This window comes from Pholis gunnellus (genome assembly GCF_910591455.1).
Source record: "Pholis gunnellus genome assembly, chromosome: 22".
NCBI lineage: Eukaryota > Metazoa > Chordata > Actinopteri > Perciformes > Pholidae > Pholis > Pholis gunnellus.
The window spans coordinates 8172353-8194969 of NC_136549.1; the positions used below are offsets into that span (position 1 = coordinate 8172353).

Sequence of the window (22617 nt, forward strand, 5' to 3'; positions counted from 1 at the left end):
CTAAAACGGCGAGGCGGCCAAACAGCGAACTGAAAAAGACTGCAGGGAAGGCTGTGATGGTTTTGTAACACATGGTGGCGTATAAATCAAAGAGCCGGGGACGAGACGGCACACTTATCGAGAAGGTCACACCTCCGGTCTCTGAAAGAATTAACCGTCTCGCAAAAGTGCTGGAACTTTTCTCCCAACAAACACAATTGGACATGTTTGCTTGGTGAGAGGCCAGTGAGGGATCATGTGCGTGAGACACCTGGATAGTGGTGGAATCAAAGGAGAGAAATGGTTGTCTACAATCTCTGTCCTTATTTTCAGACTGTAGAGCTTCCCTTTAAACTTAGCCTGTGTATTGTCAGCAAGTAGGCTGCCGACAAGTACAAGTAGGCTACTTTCTGTGAAAACCTTCCAACTCATTTTGGTCATTTCTATGTTTTTACTTTAACTAAAAGAGTAAGCTGTCCTGTTTTGGTTTCTAAAACCAACTAGAAAAATAAAAAAGTACTGCAGCTAAGCTAAGAAAAAGGTGTCATTTCAGAGGTTCTGAAAGGTTGAAATGTTGGAGACACAAGTTTGCGATCCAGTGTGCATGCTCGCATTAACACACACATTAACGAGCTCTACAGTTACAAGCCGACACTTCTGGCGCCTTGTAAAAACTCACCGTTGGCGACTGATTTGGTCTCCCCTCTGCCTGCCACCTGCAAGACATGAAGAACAGGAAGGTGACAAGGCAGCAAAGACGAAGACGGACGCAGAGAGGTAGCAAAACGTACTTGCAAAAGCCTACAGTCAAAGCAGAAAGGGCCTAGAACCACGTCTGAGCTTCCACTTCCACCTATACGGACTGTTGAACCTATCCAGGTCTGCCTCAACAATCATTAGCCTGCTCATCTCGCCTTCCCTGACATCACAGCATAGCATGGTTAGCTAATGACAAGGCCGCTAACCGTTACCTTTCCTGTCCAGGGCCTGTTTTACGTCAGTGCAGACCGCCACCTGGTGCCCTCCAACCCAACTACTCACTGTGGCGGACCACAGCCTCCGGTCCGCACGGCAGCTGCTGGCTGCAGGGACACACTACCACCAGTGTAGGAAGGAAGGAAGGTTTATACTAAAGTTAAGTCGGTAGGTGGGACATCTTTGACTTTTTAAAACATGGGGCTTCAGTCCTACTTAGCAGCTCTACAAACACAGCTTTATCTATGTATAACAAAATAGAGATGAGACAATGTATTCATGTCAGGTTTAGCCAGACTTGTTTGAAAATGTGAGGTGATAACAGTGATTCAATAATGTCAAACAGCCATTGTGCAACTCAGCAAGGCGTCTTACTTGTGAAGAATGCTGTAAACAGTTCCTCCATTAGGGCGATATAAAGTCAAGTGAAGTTGGACTGAGAGTGGTGATTTGTGGTTGTCAGAAGAGGGAGCGGTGATGTGATACAGCCATTTGGGAAAAGCGTTCAGACTGCAGTTGGACAACAGGCGCACTGTTAAAGGTTTTTTTTATGACGCAGCATTTACACGGAACTGTAATCTTCTGGATTTTGTTGAGTCAGCTTTAACGAGTTATGGGTGTTAATGGAGTCAACGGCGTGATGCTTTAGAATTGGCTTAGCGATGGCTTCGTTGATATGTTCTCTTTGGTCCTTTTATTTTACAGCACTTGGAACATTTGTCCCACACGCTTTACAGGTTTCATTCATTCATCAATTGCTTTTTGGAAAGCAATTGATGTTTATTGCTCAACGTTTACAAAATGCACATTATTACATCCTCTAAGAGGTTGTGAGTTTGTGTGTGAAGGGACTTGAATAATACTCAGAGAGAGACAGTATGCCACAACGTACAAGACATTTTTCAAATACTGTGGACCGAAACTCTTAAGATATAATCATTATGATTAAAATAAGCAGCAGCGTCCAACCACAGCAGAACAGAGCAGAGCTTTGCCAACAACACAGAGCGAAAAGTGGACAGTGTGACAGCAGAGCGTGAGGTCATTCTGTGATAAGCGCTTTGAAGAAACGTGGAACAATTACACCTTTTACCTCTCCAGGCTTATTCCAGATTAAACGGTGAGGTCAACTAGCTATGGGAGTTCTTTAAAACAAAAACAAACATAAGTGAATGTTACTCCGATTCCCGCCACACCAGCGTCAAGATCTTGAGATTATTATTATAATTACAATATTCCTACACCATCTCTTTAACAAAAAACGTTCCCTTGATTGACATCTGGAAAACTATGAAAAACCACGGGAAATCCTTTTAAGACCACAAACCAAATTGGCATGGTTAAAACTACATCTGGATGCTCATTCGGATTTTCCCAGATGGCTGAGACCGAAACACTGATCATCAACCATACAAAGTCCTCGGCATGATACTAGGGAATAGTTTTAAATAAAAAATAGCTACCTTGGTTGGAGAGGAACCTTTGTTTTCCCATAGACTCCTCTTGTTGGTGACGTCAACCGGCTTCAGGTCCTGTCAGACGGGAGGCAGAAAACGAGAGGCAAAGACAAAGCATCACATCAGCGGTGCTCAGAGGGCCCAGCATTTGTAGGTCAATTTGAAAATAGTCGTCATTATGCGACAGTGACAGAGTATCTGAGATGTGGAGGAGAGGGGATGACAGAGGAGGACCGAGAGCTTGAAGGAATGAGAGCAAAGGTTGACAGACGCCGTCGAGCAGAGAGGTGTTTGTCTAAAGGAAGTGGAAAACAGCTCTGAGGCAATTCTTCTTCAAGACACTCCATATATTTGAATATCAGGAACGCTTCGGCAAAAGAGTTCCAGTTTTCCAACTCTGATGGAAATATTTACTTGTTGGACACTCTCTTTCATATCCTCAGTCTCTCCTGCTGTGTGTTACCTTTTTGAACACAGGCCGAAATCTGCGACATGGAAAGCTCTATGTGTGTGAAATATGGTTAAGAGTGAAGAGAGGCACGATGACACTGGCATGGAGCCATACACATGAGCCGGACTGAAAAAAAAAAAGCTTATGATAAGCTTAAGATAAAATGCTTGTACACTGTATACAAAACTCATGCCAAGTCCTCAATATCTACATGTACTGTATATGTATGTTATGACACATGTAACAGTGGACTGGAGCAAGCTCAGACACTGTAGAAGCTTCTTCTCTTTGTGGCCACCAGGGGGTGCCAGACAGACACTATCTCAACCTGCATCATTAACAAATGATTATTAAATATCTGCAGTACAAAACATAATAATAATAATAATAATAATAATAATAATAATAATGGGCTGATATAGGAGTGATTGCTGGAATGAGCTTTTTAAAATGTTTTGAACAAAGTAGATGTTGTATTCATGTATTCTGTCTCAACTCCAAGCACAAGCATGGTTCAACACATTGACAGAGTCCATCCCACTTCAAACCAGTAAGAATAGCACAGAATGTTCTTTTAAATGTGTCCATATAGCGTTTTTCTCTGGCAAAAAAAAAGCATTTTTTTGTGAAGTGTGGGTTTTGTTTCTATGTCAACAATATCACCACTCTAACTGCTAGTGTACCATCCCCCCCTTTGCTTTTTACTATCTATTTGGGCTATCAGTTTGTTTGACTTTGTTTTTTCACCATGACCACCAGCCGGAGGATGCTTGGCCCTCATACCCTCGTATGAGGATGATCTGACAGCCGTAGAGCAAGGAGGATGCGAGTGTGTGACACAATCTGTCGGACAAAAACAAGCTTCTGCTCCATTTTCCTGGTTAATAAGAGTCCCGCCCTGAACAAAAAGGTCAGAGTGCTCAGAAAGACACTGGGTGCAGCGCTCTTTCTTTTGGCTGCTGTATAACTCTCTCCTCATTGGGAACAAATTGTTACTTAATTTTTTTCCAGGGTCTTTAAAGTAGAGGTTAGATCCTCAGATTTAAAGAAAAATATCTTTGAAAAGTGAATGCATATTGATACAAATCAAGACATAATGCAGGTCCATTAAAACAGCTGCATCTGGTATGTAGCTGCTGTCTGCAGGACTCTGAGCTGTACAGTACATGTACTGTACTTCCTGGCAGCAGCGGCAGGGGTTGCTATGGCGGCGACCTACCGTTGGCCTTCCTCCTGACGTTTTGCCGCCCTCCGGGGTTTTATTCAGCCAGTCGTTAATGCGACCCGCCACGCCTGTCTTCATCACAGCTGCTTCCTGTTTGGACAGGGTCAGAGGTCAGCTGAGCCTGGTCGTCATCAGCAACGAGGCAGAGCAGGAAGTGCCAGTGAATTGGGCTCTTTCCTCTCTCTCTGCTCACACACACAATGTTTCATCAACTTTATCACATCCGCCACCACCTCATCTCTTACCTTGACCGGGCTTCCGCCACTTCCAGGTGTGCCGAACACGTTGCCTTTCTCCCACATGCTCTTGATGCTTCGAATGCTGTCTGTGACCATGGGGAGATCTACTGCTCCAGAGCGAGACTCCTTGTTCTCTCTCTGCTGATACAAAGTGGTGGGATCACAATTGGTGAATAGCAGAGATGGCTGTTCTGATCAAAGCTCAGCGACTGGTCTTTTAAAAACACGACGAGCCAAGAAAGGAATCCGATCCGATCAGGTCATTTTAATCTTGTCAGTCTTAAGTAAGTACAGGATTCTATAGATTTGTCTCAGCCATGTTGCTCAAATCTGATTATAATTGACTTACATTACGTTATTTGCTATCTGACACGTGATGTTGATGCCACATCCAGCACAGCCTTAGCCCCGTTATCTGGCTTTGACGTTTTATTTTGTTTTCTATTGTGTTTCTGACTGGGAACCACACAATACCTTTAGTAATACAACACAATAAAAAATAGATTATTTTTAAATGGAAGATGCACAAAGATCCAGTCGGCTATTCACATATGAAATACTTAAATTGGCCACTTATTTGATTTGTTATTCTAATTATTGTTATTCTAAAGCATGGGAGACGAGGAAAAACTACGCTTCTTTTTTATACTTTTATTTGTATACAATCTATTTGAAATGTGCACATAAATATATGTCATTTTATAGTATATAGGAGCACATGTAATACCTGATAGTTGTCTATTGGTTTTGTGTATGTGTTCCTGCAAGAAGTCTTGTTACATTTTTGATGTTTGCTATAAAGCTGGGCCTTGTAATCCCAAGCGGGATAGTGCAAATGTTTTGCATGACAGAGATAAAAATGTAATAAGACTAATGTCATGTGTCACCCACGCTGATGTCCTAATACTGCCAAAACGCTTCAACATTTTTGCAATTTCACAGTGGAGGAAAAGCTAACCTGAGCAGCTGAAGTGTACTGCTCCAGCCGGTTGTCTATCTTGGACACCACGGGAGAATGAGTCGCCTTCACTGTGCTGCTGGGCAGAAGCAAATGGTTAGCAAACACAGCATGGCACCACTTTGGATATTACACACAGTGTGGTCATCCATCTTTAGTGCCTTGAGAAGAAGACATTTGCAACCCCAAGAGGGAATTAAACCCTGGGTTACTTTTTTTTCCTATTCAGCAGAACAGGACTGCAAGGCTTACATGCTCCACTAAAAGCTTTGTTCGTGGGAAAAAAACAAACATGATCTGTTGAATGATGCTTCAGTATGTTTTTACCTCTTCTGTGCCGACTTGTTCAGGAACTCTGCCCTCTCCCCAATCTGTTGAGAAAGGTGATGGGAGCTCTAGGTTAATACATATTGCAGTGATGTTCCTCATATGCACACAGCGCTACAACACACTTCCATTCACTCTTCAGTCACTACAAAACAAATGTTAAAACTAAACTTCCTTTTGATTTCAATGCTTCTATTATGTCTTTATTAGTATGAGTAGTTTCATCTAAGTCAATATGTAGACACACAAGATAATACTGGTCCTTAGATGGTTCATAACTTAAATAATTGCCAATAATAGTCTTTTAAAGGTGGATGTATAATTTTGTCTATTTTTATTCATACGCTGGATTCTTCTGAACAGCAACACACAATGTAAGTAATTGTTCCCTCCCTGTGCAAAATGCTCTGAAAGGCATGCACAAACGCACACACACACACACAGCAAGTTTTTTCCTCCTTTGGTCTGTGGGAGACTCAGAGGATTGTTTATAATATTCTTTAAAAAAAAGAGGGGGCAACGCACGGTTCCTTAGACCCTCACAAAAAAAAAACACTAAACGGACAAAAGACGAAACTCACTCCCCCTCCCCCTGTGAAAAGGGACCTTGCGCTCGGCTGCTACCGAATGTGGGAGTTCCCAAAATACTCCCCGACAGGAAATTCCCCTTTCTCAGACGCGTTTTAAAGAGCCGTAGCCATCCGAACGCAGTTACAGTAATCCTGTTAACCCTAATCGCTTTCCTGCATCCCAGCAGCCTGTCCTTCGTTCCGTCGCTCTGTCCTTCTCTCACGGAGAACACTGTGCTTTATCTCCAGTACAGAGCCGGGCTATGCTGGTTCACTGCTGATAACATGTGGGCGAGCTCACTGTTGTTGGTGTTTTAGTCTTAACATGACAGTTGGGCAAAATGGCATTGCATGCAATTTTGAAAACGACTGTTGACAGGTTTCTAAGAACTGCACGCGCTGGGTTGGGGGAAAATATACAATGCAACTACATTATACCGTGGTAATACTGTGTCACATACATAAAAACAAAAAGGGTTACACTGCAAAGCAACAATTCATACACACAGCACAGAGTGTAGTGTATGAAAAGCAAAACTGACAGACAGCCACACACACACACACACACACACACAAACTCAGCTGCACCTACGGTGAACATCACCACAAAGTAAAGTTGTGTCTGTGAGGCGAGTGCAGCATGGTGGAAAATTACAGTTGAACATTATTTACAAAACTGACCACAAACAAAGTGATCGATTCCAGTACAATCAGAGCTACCACCAATGTGTGCAGAAATGTTCATTTGCAGTTTACATTCATTATTAAAATAGCTATGTCTAGTGTGCTGTGAGGTCACGAATAGAGATTTTATGATACCTGAACTTGAGTATTAGCTGACACCGAGTACCGTTCCAATACTAGTGTGTTAAAAACACATGTTCGTTTTTACTGGTGGGATTCACAAGTGGCAAATTTTGGCAAATTTCCTGCACCTGCCTGATCCAAACCGCACATGAGCAAGTCTCAACAGAGATGAGGAAGAAGCCAGATGGCTCACTCGTCAGCTTCCATCATCGATTTTCGTACAGCATTGGGTTATTTTTCCGGAGCTGATGATTAAAGTGGCTGAAGAGTGAGCTATTTTGCTTTTCGTTCTCATTTCTGCTGAGAGTTGCACATGCGCAGCACCGTTCAGGCAGCATGTACGGATCGGCAAGCGAGTGACACAAGTTACTGTCGCTAGTGTGTAGCGTAAATGATCTGACCCGCTTACTCGCTGATACCCAATCCAGCATTTTAGGCTGTTTCTGAGGCATTCCTGATCCTGCTATTGGTATCGGAACAACTCTACCGGTGAGTTACCACAATAGGACGATGTAAAAATGAAAAGAATCACCCGACCCTTGTATGGAAGGTTACTTCTTCAAACGTATTTTGTTCAAACAGAAGCCTTCCGGCATTTGAGTTTTAACTCTGTTGACCAACAACACTTCAAACCAATTCACTGTTGAGAAATATCCAGTTAACACAGTTTTAACCTCAATACTGTATTGAGGGTTTCAGAAAGTAGGCCTAGCTTCTGCAGCATAAGAATTCAGCTCTGGCCTGTTTTCAGCCATGAATCTGGAGTCTCACCAGGACGGGCCAGATGGATATTACTGCTAACTGTCACTAATTAGATTTTCTCCGCTGGCTGAAAATCCCCCTCGATATTCAGCGTGTGGGAGTTGGCTGTTGGCAACACTGGGAACATCTATTCACATTTGAGTTGATTAAACGTTCCTTCGCCGTGACAAACATTTCTCTTTGGGTGAGGTGGGGAGGGCCACGCGCTGGGTTTGATTCAGGCTGCTTTTCCTATTGCAGCGTGGCTTGTTGACATGTCAGCACAATTCCAAAGGGAACAGCGAAATGAAATCCAGAAAAAAACTTGCCAGTACTCCCCGTAGTTCATTGAGGGTCTTTCTATTTCTAGATAACACTTCATGCAGAGAGCTAAAAGAGGTGAGAAGGGCAGGAGCGGGTCATCTGGCACTTAATCTCTCCAAATATTTTGAATGTTTAGCTTCAGCTTTGCTGCACTGCCGGATGAGTGGGATTTGCAGGTTTTGGAGAACTATTATATCGAATCCATTTTGCTTACAGCTGTACTGGACGGATTTATATACAGACAGAGAAAAGGCACCGTTTTTTTTAGAGCTGATTAATTGACTAAAGCCCTGCCTCGAGCAGCTACTGTCTTATCATAGCTTAGCTATGCAGGAGGCTGTAAGAGCTACTCTAAAATAATGCTACTATAATAAGAGCGTAGGGTAACGTTAGCAGCTCTGTCATGATCTTTATTTGATTTCGGAAAGTTTAGCAGCCAAACAGGGTCAGTCTGCTTTCACATTTTTCACTATCAAACTTAGAATAGCTCTGAAAAGCAACACAAGAATATTGCTTCTTCTACTTACATACTTCTAGCACAACAGCATGCATGTTACCATCAAGACTGAATCGTCTAAAATCAAGGACCAACTGTTTAAAGAATGTAATATATATATATATACACACACACACACACACAGTATATATATAGTATGAAGCAACAATAACTATGAGCTAAAACGGTCAATTGGCGAATAAAACAGCACTGACATTCTTCTGTTGAATGCGAAGAGGACGAGGTTGGAGGTTAAAAATGGCGGACCGACCTTCAGAGAGGAGCCTCGAGGGCTGACACACTTGAAGGGTCTGCCCTCCCCGTCCATAGTGTCCTCCACCTTCTGTCTCTTCTCAGCTGCCTCTGCTCTCCTCCTTTCAATCTCCTCCTTCATCTTCCTCTTCTCCTCCTGAGGAAAGACAGATGTGTTGAGAGTTGAGGCAGTTCAGCAGATGTCAGAAAGAAATGAAAGTTTGCATTGTCATTCTTTTCTTTCGCAGCATATTTGGAGTCGACAGGGAGCTTGTTGTAATTTCATTAAGGCATACCTAGGTGGTGCTCTGTTTTTTGCCAGCCCAGCCATGCAGGATATTGCTGCTCAAGCTAACATTGCTCTTGTATTTACTCTAAACAAACCACTGTTGCTGCTGGAAACCTAAAGCCTGCTTCCTGTGCACAAGTGGATTTTCCCTTGGAACGGACTCACAGACCCAGAGTGTCGTGAGCAGCAAATGCTAAATCTTTCAAGGACTGGGTACACGTTGAATGACTTTCCCGTGGTTTATGGGTTATTATATTGAATAGCATAACATGACGGACAACCAATAATCAGGTAGCCAACCCAGACAATAGCTATGTGCCACTTTCTAATTGATATACTTACTCTATCTAATGAAGCAGGCCAGGAACAAATTAAATGACTCTGAGCTAATTCTTATTTACAGTGATCACCTGCCTCAGGAATAAAAAAAAAAAAAGAGGCATTTTGGAAAGCTTGAGACATGCAAACTATCAACAGTTTAAAAAAACAAACAATTAATGTATGAACCATTTGTACTGTATTCAGAAAAGCCTGGTGCTTGGCAGTGCATCGCCCCACTCGAGCAGCCTTGTCTTGGTTAATTAGTCTCTCTCTATCTCTGGGCCATCTTTTAATTACAAACCAAAAGGCCTCATTAACATCACACAAGAGGAGAAGAACGGGGGCAAATAGCGAGAGACGGGCCGCCACATTCAGAACCAAGATCAACAAAGAAGGCCAGTCAGGGTAACAGCGAGAACGCAGAGCCTCAGAGCGAGCGGATGAAGGGGGGAAAATGGACGACATTGCGTGGTTGAATACAGATTTGAACACATAGGAAGACGGGAGGTTATCACACTGGAGATACATAACGATGAGGTTGTTGTAAAAAGGTGGATGAAGGAATGACATGCGCGAGTTATGAGATACGGACCCAAATAGCTGGAGTCGTGATAACAGTGAAGTATGGCGAGATAACGTCACTGCGGCGCTAGCATGAGTGTGATGCATGGCTTTCAGCTCACACAGGTGTAAAGGCTAAATCAACATGAAAGTGGTGGCGTGGAAAACAAGTGAAAAGGAAAAAGTTGTGAAATCTAAAGATATAACGTGAAGAAATAAGAGGAATAAATGAGACAAATAAGACTGAAATCAAACTGAACTTAAAATACATATACATGTGTTAACATACGTAGGCTATAAAGGGTTATGTGCTCCAGCTAGTAGCACACCATGGAAATTGCTCTCAGATTTCAGTCTAAAGCCGCCATAGGAGACGTCCACGTAAGACGCCTGAAGCTTCGATGATGTTTCCTCAAATATGTCCAAAAACATTTGGATCCTCTTTTGAACTTTGTACGGTACCTGCATCATTATAGTTTATATTTCCTAAAAAATATTACAATTTCAGTTTGAATTCAACAAATCATCAAGAAGAATTTGGATAAAAGGGAGAAGAGAAACACAGGCAGTCAGAGCTGAACTGATCAAACAGCATCTATAAAGTGACTGAGTCTCCTCCTTACCTCCTCCCTGGCTTTTCTCTCCGCCTCCTCCTGCTTCTTCTGCCTCTCCTCCTCCTCCAGCACCTTCCTCCTCTCCTCCCTCTTCCTCTTCAGCTCCTCCAGCTCGACTTCGGCCTCTTGCTGCTTCTGCCTCATCCTCTCAAACTCCTCGCTCTCCGCGTCGTCGCGTCGGCGCTTCAGCTCCTCCAGCTTGCGCTCCGCCTCCAGACGGGCAGCGTCGTCTTGGTCGTCACCGGCGGACACCTCGGGGGAACGCACACTGCCGCGACTGGGACAGACACACAAATGCGGGTTTGAGCACACACGCAGGTCACAAACAGAAACAACTGTGGAAGTAGCACGCAAAGCTGGTTGACGTTCAGGTTAACACTTGACATTTGATACAAACTGAATATTTAAACAGACACTGGAAGGGCTGGAAGAAAATACACACAGACGGAACAAAATGTGCACACAATATACAAATACCAACAATCACCTTTGCAAAGATAATGTTACAGCACATCTCAAGTTTCATCCAGTGTTTCACGCTGGGGACTAACTTCAGCTGACAAAACACACTACTGCTCACTAACAGCTTGTACACAGGTATGTGTGTATCTTCCTCACACTTCTGCATATTTTATTTTAGAGAGAAACAGTGAGCTTTGGTTGTTGTGTAGCAGGATCTTCTCTAATGACCTTTATGTCAAGAATAACAAGTTACTGCAGTGACTTTCCACAACTGGTCAAGTGTAGACACTAGACACTGATCAACATTTCTATATTATATTATAATAATATTTCTTTATTATAATGTTTTATTCATAGACCACGACGTCACCCTTTGGTTTGTGTAATGATTTTGAAGACTCAAGTTTGGCATTTTGGCCGTCGCCATCTTGGTTTTTGGTCGTCGGCCTTTTGTTTTTTTTGCAACCTGAAGTGAAATTTGCAACCAAAACGTTCAGGTTAACTTTCTTGAGGTGAAAAAACACTGTGAGAGAGTTACTATTGAGGATGAAAACATGTAGAACTCCCAGACCGGACGACACTGTGGTAGCGACCTGTCAATCACAAGGTAGCCACGCCCTACAACATACCCGGCTTAATCATCAGTTTTACTCTAAATAGGATCATAATTTACTAAATGAACATCATGCTGTATTAAAGAAGACTTCCAAACTCATCATTTACACCATAAACTCGTGTTTACTGAGGTAATAAATCAAGTGAGTCGACTTCTTGGCTTCACTTGTCAGGAATGGAATTTCCGTTTGTCATCTTTCATGATCTAATTAGCTACACAATTGAAGCGCATCAGGCTTTTTTTGAACAAACTAGTAAATTATTTTATGCATGACGGATAAATCTTGTTTTATATCTACATTTATGTAATGAGTATCAGCCAGGAGGGAAAATATTGAAAATGCATGTGGGGGAAAAAACAGGTATAAAGCATCCGTAATGATGCGTCTCCGGTAAATAGGAGAACATATGTGGACTTAGATGGAATAGACTATTTTGATTTTTACTATTTTAGCTATAGGACAAGTCTCATTCAGTTCATTATTTTAGATTTGTTTGGACACTCATTCTTAATTAGCAACAAATTGGGACATGAACTTTGTTGAAAATGGAGTGTCTTGAATAATTCATCAGGCCCGGCTGTCCCCAGTGTTACTGCGTCTGTGTACCTGAGGGTCCTCTCGGGTTTCCTGTGCTGGTTGGGAGTCGCCTCCTCCTCGTACAGTCCTCCGTTCTGCCTCCCCTGTTCCTCCCTGGCCCAGCCTCTCTCATTCACCTGCACAGAGACAACCCACGGGGACAGTGAGCAACGGTGCGACTGGCGGTGTAGGCTGAATGGGCGGAGTCTGGCATGGTGACATCGCGGGAAGTCGAACGAGAACGAGAGCACACCCCAAACAAAATAACACAGAACATCACATAACACAGCGTCCACTCCAGCATAACTAGTGAGACCGGATTACCCAACATGTGATCACCATGGGAGTGTCCCCCGCTGTATATTTTGTATCTCTGACCATCATGAAAACATCATTCAAGTTTTAAAAACTATAATCATTATGTGTCCAAGCCCAATATGTACACCGCCAGTCAAGCTTTTCGAGCATCATATATTATTAACCTGTAGCACCGAGGGTGCATTTGTCTCATTGTTGATGCTATCTAGCACAGTCTTTGCATTTTTAACATATTATAGGCTGAGCTGGTGGACCTACTTAACACCCGTCATGATAAAGTCATGAAGACTCTTTCTAATGACTTACTGTAATTGAGTCTTTGCATTAATCTGCGCTGTAGAGAGCAAATGTCAGCTCAAAAACAGGAGGAATAAGAAACATCACAAGAAATGTATCTTAACAGGGAAAGAGCCAAGAAACATGGAGTGTCTCTGAGCATCTTTGTTTACAGCGTCAAAGGCTCTCGAGACTAAGAGGAGCGCTCGTCAAAACAGGTCGGACGGACCCAGACTGACTACAACATGAAATGCGTAGTTCTGTTTTGTTTGTCAACGTAAGAGAAGGTGACACAAGAGTGAAAGTGTACATTCAACTGTGTCGAGAAGAGTTAAATTGGAAGCCTTTATTGATGCATTAAAAAAACAGATCTTGGGTTTGCTTGGTTAAAAACATACTTCTGTAAAAGTATGACATTTGTCATTTGTAATTTTGGGGGTTCTAAAATGAACCTGGTCTGAAACGTTTGACTGGAAGTAGACACGTGATACGATGGCTCAATGATCTTATGACGTCTCCCTGCAGTAAACTCACAAATGATTTTAAATGACATTGTGTTCCTCTGCTGCAGAGAGTTTTTGGAGTGGAGTCTGTGTAATAAGTGTTGCTGCTCTCATAGCTGAGATGGAAGACATGCAGAAAAACACTGAGACCCCTAAAACGTAGGCTCAGTTACCGCCAGTTTGCAAACGGTGCAAGCCACACTGTGACGACACGGGGTGTCTGGGTAATTTCAGCGTCTGGCTCCGACATAAATCACAAATCAAAAAGATTAAGCCTTATTCAAATAATTCTTTTGTGGCTTAATCTGGAAAGACTTCAGTTTACACATCTCCTGAAAGACGCATCAAGACACTGAAGTTACCCAGAGAGCTGTTCTGTGCTGTGCATCACACCTCTACTGTAAAGCTTACCACATGAATGATACCTCATTATCCACTGAGTGTAGTATCTCAGATACCTCATTGTCCTCTTCAGAGTCATCTATGAGAGTCACAGACTTATTCTCTGAAGAATAATCTACATTATCATCCTCAGGTACCTCCTCAGCCTCCTCTGATGCTACTGAAGCCTCCTCAGCCTCTGAATTGGTTGACTTGGCTTGGCTTGCAATCTCACTGACTACTGAATGCGTTTCTTCTTCAGCGAGTTCCTACGAAAAAGGTTTATAGCAGTTCTTTGAAAGAAAGATCAGCGATTGCCTCACAGATGTGCACTAGGAAGTGAACAAATCAAAGACCATACCTTGCTTTGCATTTTAGGTTCTTCGGGTGATTCCTGAAGAAATAAGCATTACATTTGCAGGGACTGTTAGTTGCAAAAGTAACCCAATAAATGGCTGAACAAATGAACAGGTGACTCACCTGTTCTCTCAAGTAAGACATTCTCGGTTTGTCCTCCACCACCTCCACTTTCTGCTCCTCCTCTTCGTCAACACCCTCATCTGCTTCCTCTCCATCCTCGTGAGCAGCCTCTTCTTCCTCCCTCGGCTCCTCTCGCTTCTTCTCCTCTCTCCTTGAGCTGTACGCCTCAGTCTTCTCCTCTTCATCCTCATTGTCGCGGGAACGAGCCCTACGCCAGGAGGATGGCCGCTCCTCCTCGACGTTGTTTTTCTCCACGGCGACGCCGTCATTGCCGTCTGCGGCGGTGGGGTCCAGCTCCTTTTGTCTATCCAGAGCCTCCTGCATGCGCCTCTGCCGTCGCTCCTCGCGTTTGGCCATGCGATCCAGCAGGGCCTGGTCCTCGTCTTGACCTCCGCCTCCTCCATAAGAGCTGCTCACAGACACCGTCTCTGTCACACTGGGAGGAGAGAGAGGAGACAAACATTTTGTTAAAAGGGGAAGAAGCCTGGAGGTCAGAGCAGCACCCCCGACTGGTTACCATCGGGGGTCCTTGGCCTATAATCTCTAACAGTTCCATAGTTGTTTAGTGGCAAGATACTTGTTGTGTTGTTCATTTTATGCAGTTGTCGGGTTTGGATATTGGTAAATAATGTGCAGGTGATTCTGAATGAGCATAAACTTGGTGCTAAATTGACTCACTTGGGACGAGATCTCCGACATGGCAAACAATGGAAATTACAGAAAAGATGTTAATTCCCAAAACTCAACAGAAGCATACGCCCACTAAGGTTTCCTCAAAATGTTTGGCACTTGATGAATTGCATGTGACTTGCCACCAATACTCCAAAAAAGGTGCTGAAAGAGCAACAATGTTCAAGCAAACCGTCTCCGGGTTGCATAAGGAAATGAAAATGTGTCTGCCACATCGGTCAGTCATTTAGCCAGTATGTGGAGAATGCTGACAACTGGCTGCATTGAGAGGCCTTCACCACAGATATTCTTTAAAATAAACTATTGGTCAGGCCTCAAAATAAACAGAAAATTGGTGTATTTCTCTTAGATTCCAGGTCTCAAGTTACATTCTCATCCTTCCTCAATAGTTCTTTTGTACATACAAGAGGGAAAGTCAAGGATTTACGAAATGATTCCTCTGGGAATCATGAAAATCTGTATAAAAGTTCAGGGCAATCCACCAAATGGTTGTTTTTATATTTAAGTCTGGACCAAAGTGGTGGACCCGTCCAACTGACCATCTGCAAGGCTAAAAACGACGTATTTATTATCTCTTTCAATCCACCAAATACCATCCACCTCACTCCAAACAGCATGAAAACTAAAATTCTGACCTAAAAGTCTGGCAAACATTATCCTTGCATCTCCTCAATTGACAATGGATATTCAACACTGGGTCCTGTCTCAGCATCCTCCTGCACAATCCCCTTGTTGTTTGACTGGGCCAGGATGTATCTCTGAGCTCATAGAGGGGAAAAAATTCACGTCCACAAAGCGGCGTCTGTGTTGCTAGATGTCAGAGCAACCCACCACTTCCACTGTAGCCGAGACGATTGATCCAACAGCCTCGAAAAAAGGCATAGAAACGGATATTCGGCCCCTTTGTTCCGATGTCTTTCTGATGGATAGCTATGAGATCATGAGTTGGTTGTCGCATTGACAGCTGAGACCGGGTAGAAAGTTGGAGTGCAATTCTTGTCAAATCGGTTGATTTTAAATGTAATAAAGGATGCAAAAAGAATGAATTGTTTGAAAAAGCCCCTTTACAGAAATCCATCATTCAACACCTGACAATGTTACAATATGTCAGCTGCCAACATAACGAAGCACAGCAGGCCTGTCGAGCTGTGGATTTCTCCACATGTTGAAGTGGTGCGCATGGGGCTCTAGTGAGGGCGACACTATGTATCTAAAGATTTTGAAGGGTGGTGTTGGCCTTTCAGAAACCCCCCAAAATAAGAAAAAATGTCAGGAATTGATTAAACAGTGTTATGTCAGGACAAAATAACTGACTTAATCTTTTAGCGTGATATCACATGTAGCCTGTGTGCATATCTAAAATCTCTCATTTTAAAAAGAACTATTAGCTACAGCGAATAAAATCTGCCACAAAGTCATATCAGCTTGAAAAACTGATACCTGCTTACCAGAAATTAAAAGGATACTTTAAAAAAAATGTCTATCTAAATTCAAGAACCCAATGATTCAAAAATCCAAATACATTTGGAAAACGGTAAATCTACCATTGTAAACTACATATTTGTTGTGCAAGAACGAAAAGCTTGACAAACATCAACAGTTGCTGAGAGCTCAGCAAAGTCTCAGTTGTTTTATGAAAGAATAAAACTTCCCACCTCCCAGAAGTCTTCAAATAATCGTCAAAAACCTCCAATATACTGTCCTATTTTTAAAGCAGAGGTTGTGAAATACGTTTTTGGGACGTTCTTGTTGTCCTGACATTCTTTCACACAGAAAACAGGACTTAAACTGGGCAGAGTGATATTACAGAGACAGTTTTCCTCCTTTTCTTGTTTCCTCTTTTGCCTCCTCAGCAGTCGGCCGTTGACTTTATATTTGTCACAGACAGAAGCTGTTTTAATATACGTGTGTCACCTGTGGCTGTTGGTCATGACCAGACTGTCTGGTTGTCCGCTGGGCTCCTCACTCTCCCTGCCCTTCATTCTCTCCTGGCGTGCCCTGCGCCTCCTCTCGCGGGCTGCCTCCTCCTCATCATCATCATTCCTCGCCAACCTGAGGGAGACGAGAGAGATAGAAACTGTGAGGGCACGACGCTTCAACTTTCAACCCTTCGCCTAAGTCTCCCCTTCCTCAATTTAGCTTCCCGAAAGTGAACGATTCTTTAAATTGGACTGTAATCATCGCAGTGACCAAACCTGGTGGATTTGTCTGAGCTTTTTTTCCCCTTCTTCTCTCTTATCAAGCTGACCTGTCAGCTGTGCAACAACCAATACTTCTTATCGTGGCTGCAGTTTCCACGAGCTGATAAAAACTCAGTCCGGAGACTTGGCTCGGCTGAGGATAACATGGAGCCAGAGAAACAGTGCTTCTGGTCTGGTCAGTGTTAGAACAGAGCAAAAAGTAGAGGTGTGTGCGTATGAGTGTGTTTATGCAATGCACAACCACTCGCCTTAAACGTTTATATTTCTACAAGGGATTTAATACCATATTTAATCTAGAAATCACATTTTTCTTGAGTAAAAATATATATCTTGTGCTCGTGGAGCGAGCTTTGTTTTGTTTTTGTCTCTTGTTTTAATGAAATTCTAGACACAACCTCAGTTTTGCAGAGACAACCATTTCAGCACCTTCTCAGTTAAAAACGAGAGTTTGACACTTTTGGAAATATACTTGTTTTGCTTTCTTGCAGAGAATTAGAAGATTGATGCAACTCTCATATCTGTACGCAAAACACGACACCACAGGGAGCCACGGTGCTGCCCAAATGTAAAACTAAATCTGCTGACCAGCAGCTCTAAGACTACTCAATTAACACCTAATATGTTGTGAGCATAATTAATACCTTCACATCTTTGATCCATCTTTTTTTTCTCCGTTGGCTGTTTCTGCCGTTGACGTATTTATGCTAGGCTAAGCTAACCAGCTGCTTGCTGTTGCTGTGTATTTAACGCAGCGATGTGAGAGTGGTATGAATCTGTTCATCCAATTATCAGCAAGAGAGCAAAAAAGCATTTTAAAAAAATACTTTTTTCTCAAAGAGAATTACGCAGATAAGAAAAAAAAGTTTTTCTGATTAACAACACAAATAATTTGCCCAGTTTATTAAGAATGCGTGCATGTATATAATTAGAAGAAACTCTAACCTTTAATGATTTAATGATGACAGTATGAAACTCAGTTCCCTTTTGGTGATGTATTTTTCCTAATACTATGCTAGCCAAGCATACAGTAGATGATGTAACTCACACCAGGTCATGTCTAACATACTGTATCATTGGTAAAAATCTTCTTTGTACTCTCTCCATCCTACTCCTACTCTGCCATTAAAAGGGATAAATCTGCTGTAAAAACAAACCGCCCATATCCTTAATAGTGCAACATCTAAAGCAGACATGGAGTGGTTTAAGCAAAGGGTGCGGCTGCATAAAATCATCAACATATCTCCAGTGTTCACAATCTAGTTTGGCTAGTGAGCTACTGTATATTAATGTGCTTAAATATGATTGTAAGCAACAACGAGGCCTTTTCTGGAGCAAAGTCACTTTGTAAAATTCAGAATGTCAAACAGAAATGGAAGTAGACAAGTTTAGGGAAATGACTACACCCAAAAAGCACAGAATGATTGATATGGTATTATAAATCAAAGGATCATAAACTGTGCATATCTAACAACAGTTCGGCGGTTTTTCCTTTTATTCCAAAGTATCAAATTAGTTCCCAAACTGCTGTTTTTCTGACCACCTGACATCTATGAACTCAGCTCCATGCTTGATCTGTGTCGCCCCGACTGACCTTTACACTCCCACCGCTAGCCACATGCCTAGCTACCTGACATCACAGCGCCGCCTTTGAGGTCAGCCAGCAAAGCGTGCTATTGCATGTTAATTGCAACATGTGTGGTGAGCCGAGCTAAAGCTGCTTTGGTTTATGTGAGGTTTTACAGCTTGTGAACAACAGTTTCCTTCTTCCTTTCCTTCCCCTCTGCCGTTCTTGCCGTCTCCCGTTTCTTTCTCTCAGATGAGGAATGTTGTCATAACAGAGCAGATTTATCTGTTAACGCCCAAGATGGACCTACGGGACAGTGACATCGGTGACGTCAGGCAATGATTTACACATGTGCACGTGTGTGCTTCGTTCTGACAATTCAGCATTTTTAAGGTCAGAAAAAAACTGTTCTTATTCTGATTAGTTTGACTCTTTTCAACCTTAAAGTTGTTCTTTTTACAACCGTCCACTGTGGCCACAACTTACAATGAGAGTGTATAATGGTGAATGCTAAAAGGTAGCATGACAAAGCACAAATAGAGGGCAGTCAGAAAGTCAGCGCACTCACTCTGTAAGAATATCGATCCTGATTTTGCAAACATTAGCTTACATTAGCCACAATGAGCTACGGGTCACATCAGACCAAGCGAAGCTGCTACAAACAGGGTTTTTTTGCTTCGTAATTCAATTTTTAAGAACTTTTAAGAGGAAGAAAGTGTTACTTCTTCTTTCAAAAGTTACAGTCTTGCTTTAAATATACCCTCCCACATCTTTTTTTTTTTTTTTTCAACTTCTTTCAACTTCAACTGAGTTCCCCTGCAGTAGAAAGTACATTAACTCTTATTTAAAATGCCTGAGTGAAATGTTGGCTCTGTGAAAAAAAGAAGAAGTTGCGAAGCAACTGCCTCCGCTCCCAGAGGACTGCGCCATCCCAGAAACGGCACCAAATGTCATGAGAAAGAGAAAAAGACAACAGCTAAAAATGGAACAAAAGAGACCTTGGTGGCGGTGAAGACGACAATCTCAGGGTTAAAGATTCCTCAGTAGGAGAGAAGAACAAACTCCTAAAAGCTGAATTAGCATTCCTGTCAATCACCGCCTTGGCTAGAGACGCGTACACAACCAAAGCCCTGATTTAATATCCCCTTCCTTACCTAGGCCCCAAACTCTATCAGCATACTGACACAGAAATATGGAGATAGGTGGGAGCGGGGACAGGGGAAGAAAAAAAAAGGAGTGAAAAAGAAAGAGCAAGTGAAATGGAGAGTGAGGATGAGGAGGAGAAGTGGGAAATGAAAAGCAGGAAAGGAAAGGGCGTGCACGATAATGGAAAAAGGAGTAACCTACAGGTTTAATCATACACGACATCTTTGCTCAGAATGATGTGCAGCCACAGTTATAAGCTTCAGGTATGTGGGTCTGTCAGAATATAGTATGCAACAGATGCCCTTTTCTTGGGTGGCCAAGTACAGTATGTAAGGAAAGGAAAGCAAAACTGCACAGTATTGTCTGACAGCTTAGCTTTCCATGAGGCCGCTGAAGAGGAAATTAAAAGTCTTGTCACACATGTGCATAAATTTGCTGCAAAGTACAGTAAAGCTGATTCCGGCAGGATTCTGCATCCACAAAGGAGCTCGCGTCAAAACCACCAGCGCCCAAAATATCGCCATCAGCGAGCCTGTTCGGGAGAAATATGTCCAAATATTTTCTTTACAGCAAAATATCTCAGAAATGTCAGCGAAAACAATTTGGGAAAAGCCCATGAGAAAAGACTTCTTCACCCCTCCTCAAGAGGAGAAGGACGGAGGGAGGGAGGGAGAAAAGTAGAGAGGAAGACCGAAAAGAAAAGCTGCTGTGAACAAAGGGGAGGGGAGAGAAGTAAGGGATGGTGAGGGAGAGGGATAGGGAGAGGGAAAGAGGGTGGGGGCTCTTCTTACACTGTCAGAAATGCTGACCCATTCCCACGCTGGCCTCTCTGGACTATTTCCCTTCCTTCTGCCGGCCCAAAGACCCACAACGTACCCCGCCTGTCTCTCTCCCCCACCCTGTGCTCTGCTGGGCCGGCCCCAAGAACACACAACGTTACAATTCCACTCGACTGCATTTAAAACATAAATATAACATTTTCACTTCTTTTGGGGAGTAAAAGAGTTAAGGCTTAAAGAAATCAGCAACAATAGCTTAACTCCTTTCACCTCTCCCTCCGTATCTCTATCCCGTTATCCGTGTCTGCCTCTCTCTTCCTGACAGAACCAACAGGTTTACGATGCAGGACAGGGTCATGTTCGGAACGGTCCATTCAACCAGGGCGTGGATTGTTTGGCATGGCTTATTCACGGAGGATGGGTGTTATTTCCTCGGCCCTTCCTGGTCCCTCGGGGGGGGAGGGGACAGCGCAGATGTGAAGAATGAACAGGGGAAATAGGAGGAAGACGAGGATGGTGGAGCTGGAGAAGGAAGAGGAGACTGGGAAGGAGATGGAGAACAAGAGATCAGGTTGGGAGGGAAGAGGACAAGGATGTGGATTTGAAAATATCTCTGGAAGAACGAGATCAAAAGAGAGAAGCAAGATGAGAAGAAGGAATGTATGTAAGTAAAAGGGAACGAGGAGGAGTTTTGGGAGAGAGCGTGAAGGAAGAGGGGAAGAATGAGGAGGGCGAAGGATTGAAAATGAAAACGGAAGAAGACGAGGAGAAGGGTGATGTGGTGGGCGGATGACAGGGAGGAGAAAGGAGATGGAGAAGAAAGACAGTGACACCCAGGGGAGAAGAAAAGGATAGAGGGGACGCATACAGAATGAGAGGAGGAGACGGAGTGCGACAAGAAAGACGGAGGAGGAGGAGACAGAGGGAAATGGCAAATGTCAAAAATAGACACTTCCTAAAAAGGACATCAAAGAGGAAATTTCAAAGTCTTGCAAAATCAACATGGTATATCTAGCAAGGCCTTGAATGAATTACATGAATTAATTTAAGGAAACATGTCTATTGATACCACTCTCGTGTCTATGCAATGAATAGGAAGCTACGGCCTAGTTAGAATGATTAGCGGAGCTTAACATAAAGCCTGAGCGGACGGGATTCAAACCGCACAAAAAGTCTAAAAACGACACGTTGGGGTTTTACTCTGGGTTATGTGCGGAACTTTTCTTGGCTGGGTGCAGTGACTAGAGTGGCATTAATCTTATCTAACTCACAGCGAATTAAAGAATTTCCCAAATCCTTGAACTGCTCCTTTAACTGTCCCGACATACAACAGTGGTGACTCATCATTGCGGACGTGCCGACTTTCTATCTATGTGCAATGTCTAAATATTCAGTAAGGGCAACGAACCGCTCCAGCTGCAGACAGTAACAACAATGTGTGCTATCAATTTTACAAAAGAAGACTATTTCTCGCTGAAGCTATAGTCACTGATTGACTGGGAAAATTCCACATCCATGTGCTCTCTTTGGAAAAAGATGGAAAAAAAGAAGCGGTCGAGACATTCCTGTGTGTTTCATTGAACAGAGACGTACTATAGGACTGATGAGCAGGCGAGCTGAAGAGCATGAGTGTGAGTCTATGCAGAGCAGACAACCGTGTGTGTGTGTGTGTGTGTGTGTGTGAGCGGCTTTACTGAATAGAACGAGAAGTGAATTGAAGCTCATTGCGCACCTCTATGTAAACAATAATTTTCAACTATAACCGAGGCTGATGTAAGACAGAACAGGGACGGCTTGGCTGTTCTCCCGCCACACACACACACACACACACACACACACACACAGTTGAATATCAGAACAGACAAAGGTAGCTTGTCAAACCTTCATCACCTGATGCTGATCCAAACACACCAACACACGTGCACGCTAAAGCGAACACTTGCACGGTTAACTGAATAACTGAATGCATGCATTCACCTGCACACACTAACATGCATGTGCATAGCACACTTACACAGACTATGGGACAAATACACACG

At 43.0% G+C, this 22617-nt stretch overlaps 1 protein-coding gene across 3 annotated transcripts in view; it reads right to left on the minus strand.

The window, feature by feature from the left end:
* Window positions 1-22617, minus strand: part of cald1a (caldesmon 1a) — a 50426-nt gene that overhangs the window by 2724 nt on the left and 25085 nt on the right. Inside the window, exons 4-16 of one of the 3 annotated variants that reach the window (XR_013767609.1) lie at window positions 16803-16940; window positions 14199-14634; window positions 14080-14112; window positions 12271-12377; window positions 10595-10862; window positions 8820-8957; window positions 5612-5655; window positions 5285-5360; window positions 4333-4467; window positions 4082-4177; window positions 2418-2486; window positions 2048-2099; window positions 659-695 (exon numbers count right to left, since the gene is read on the minus strand). Coding sequence is in view for 2 of the 3 variants with exons in the window: in XM_079183942.1 (XP_079040068.1) it covers window positions 659-695; window positions 2418-2486; window positions 4082-4177; window positions 4333-4464; window positions 5285-5360; window positions 5612-5655; window positions 8820-8957; window positions 10595-10862; window positions 12271-12377; window positions 13877-13987; window positions 14080-14112; window positions 14199-14634; window positions 16803-16940 (1685 nt within the window). In the remaining variant the exon portion in view is untranslated. Of the gene's footprint in view, window positions 1-658; window positions 696-2047; window positions 2100-2417; window positions 2487-4081; window positions 4178-4332; window positions 4468-5284; window positions 5361-5611; window positions 5656-8819; window positions 8958-10594; window positions 10863-12270; window positions 12378-13876; window positions 13988-14079; window positions 14113-14198; window positions 14635-16802; window positions 16941-22617 lie in introns of all 3 variants that reach the window. The other 2 variants (XM_079183942.1, XM_079183943.1) reach the window with 2 other exon arrangements.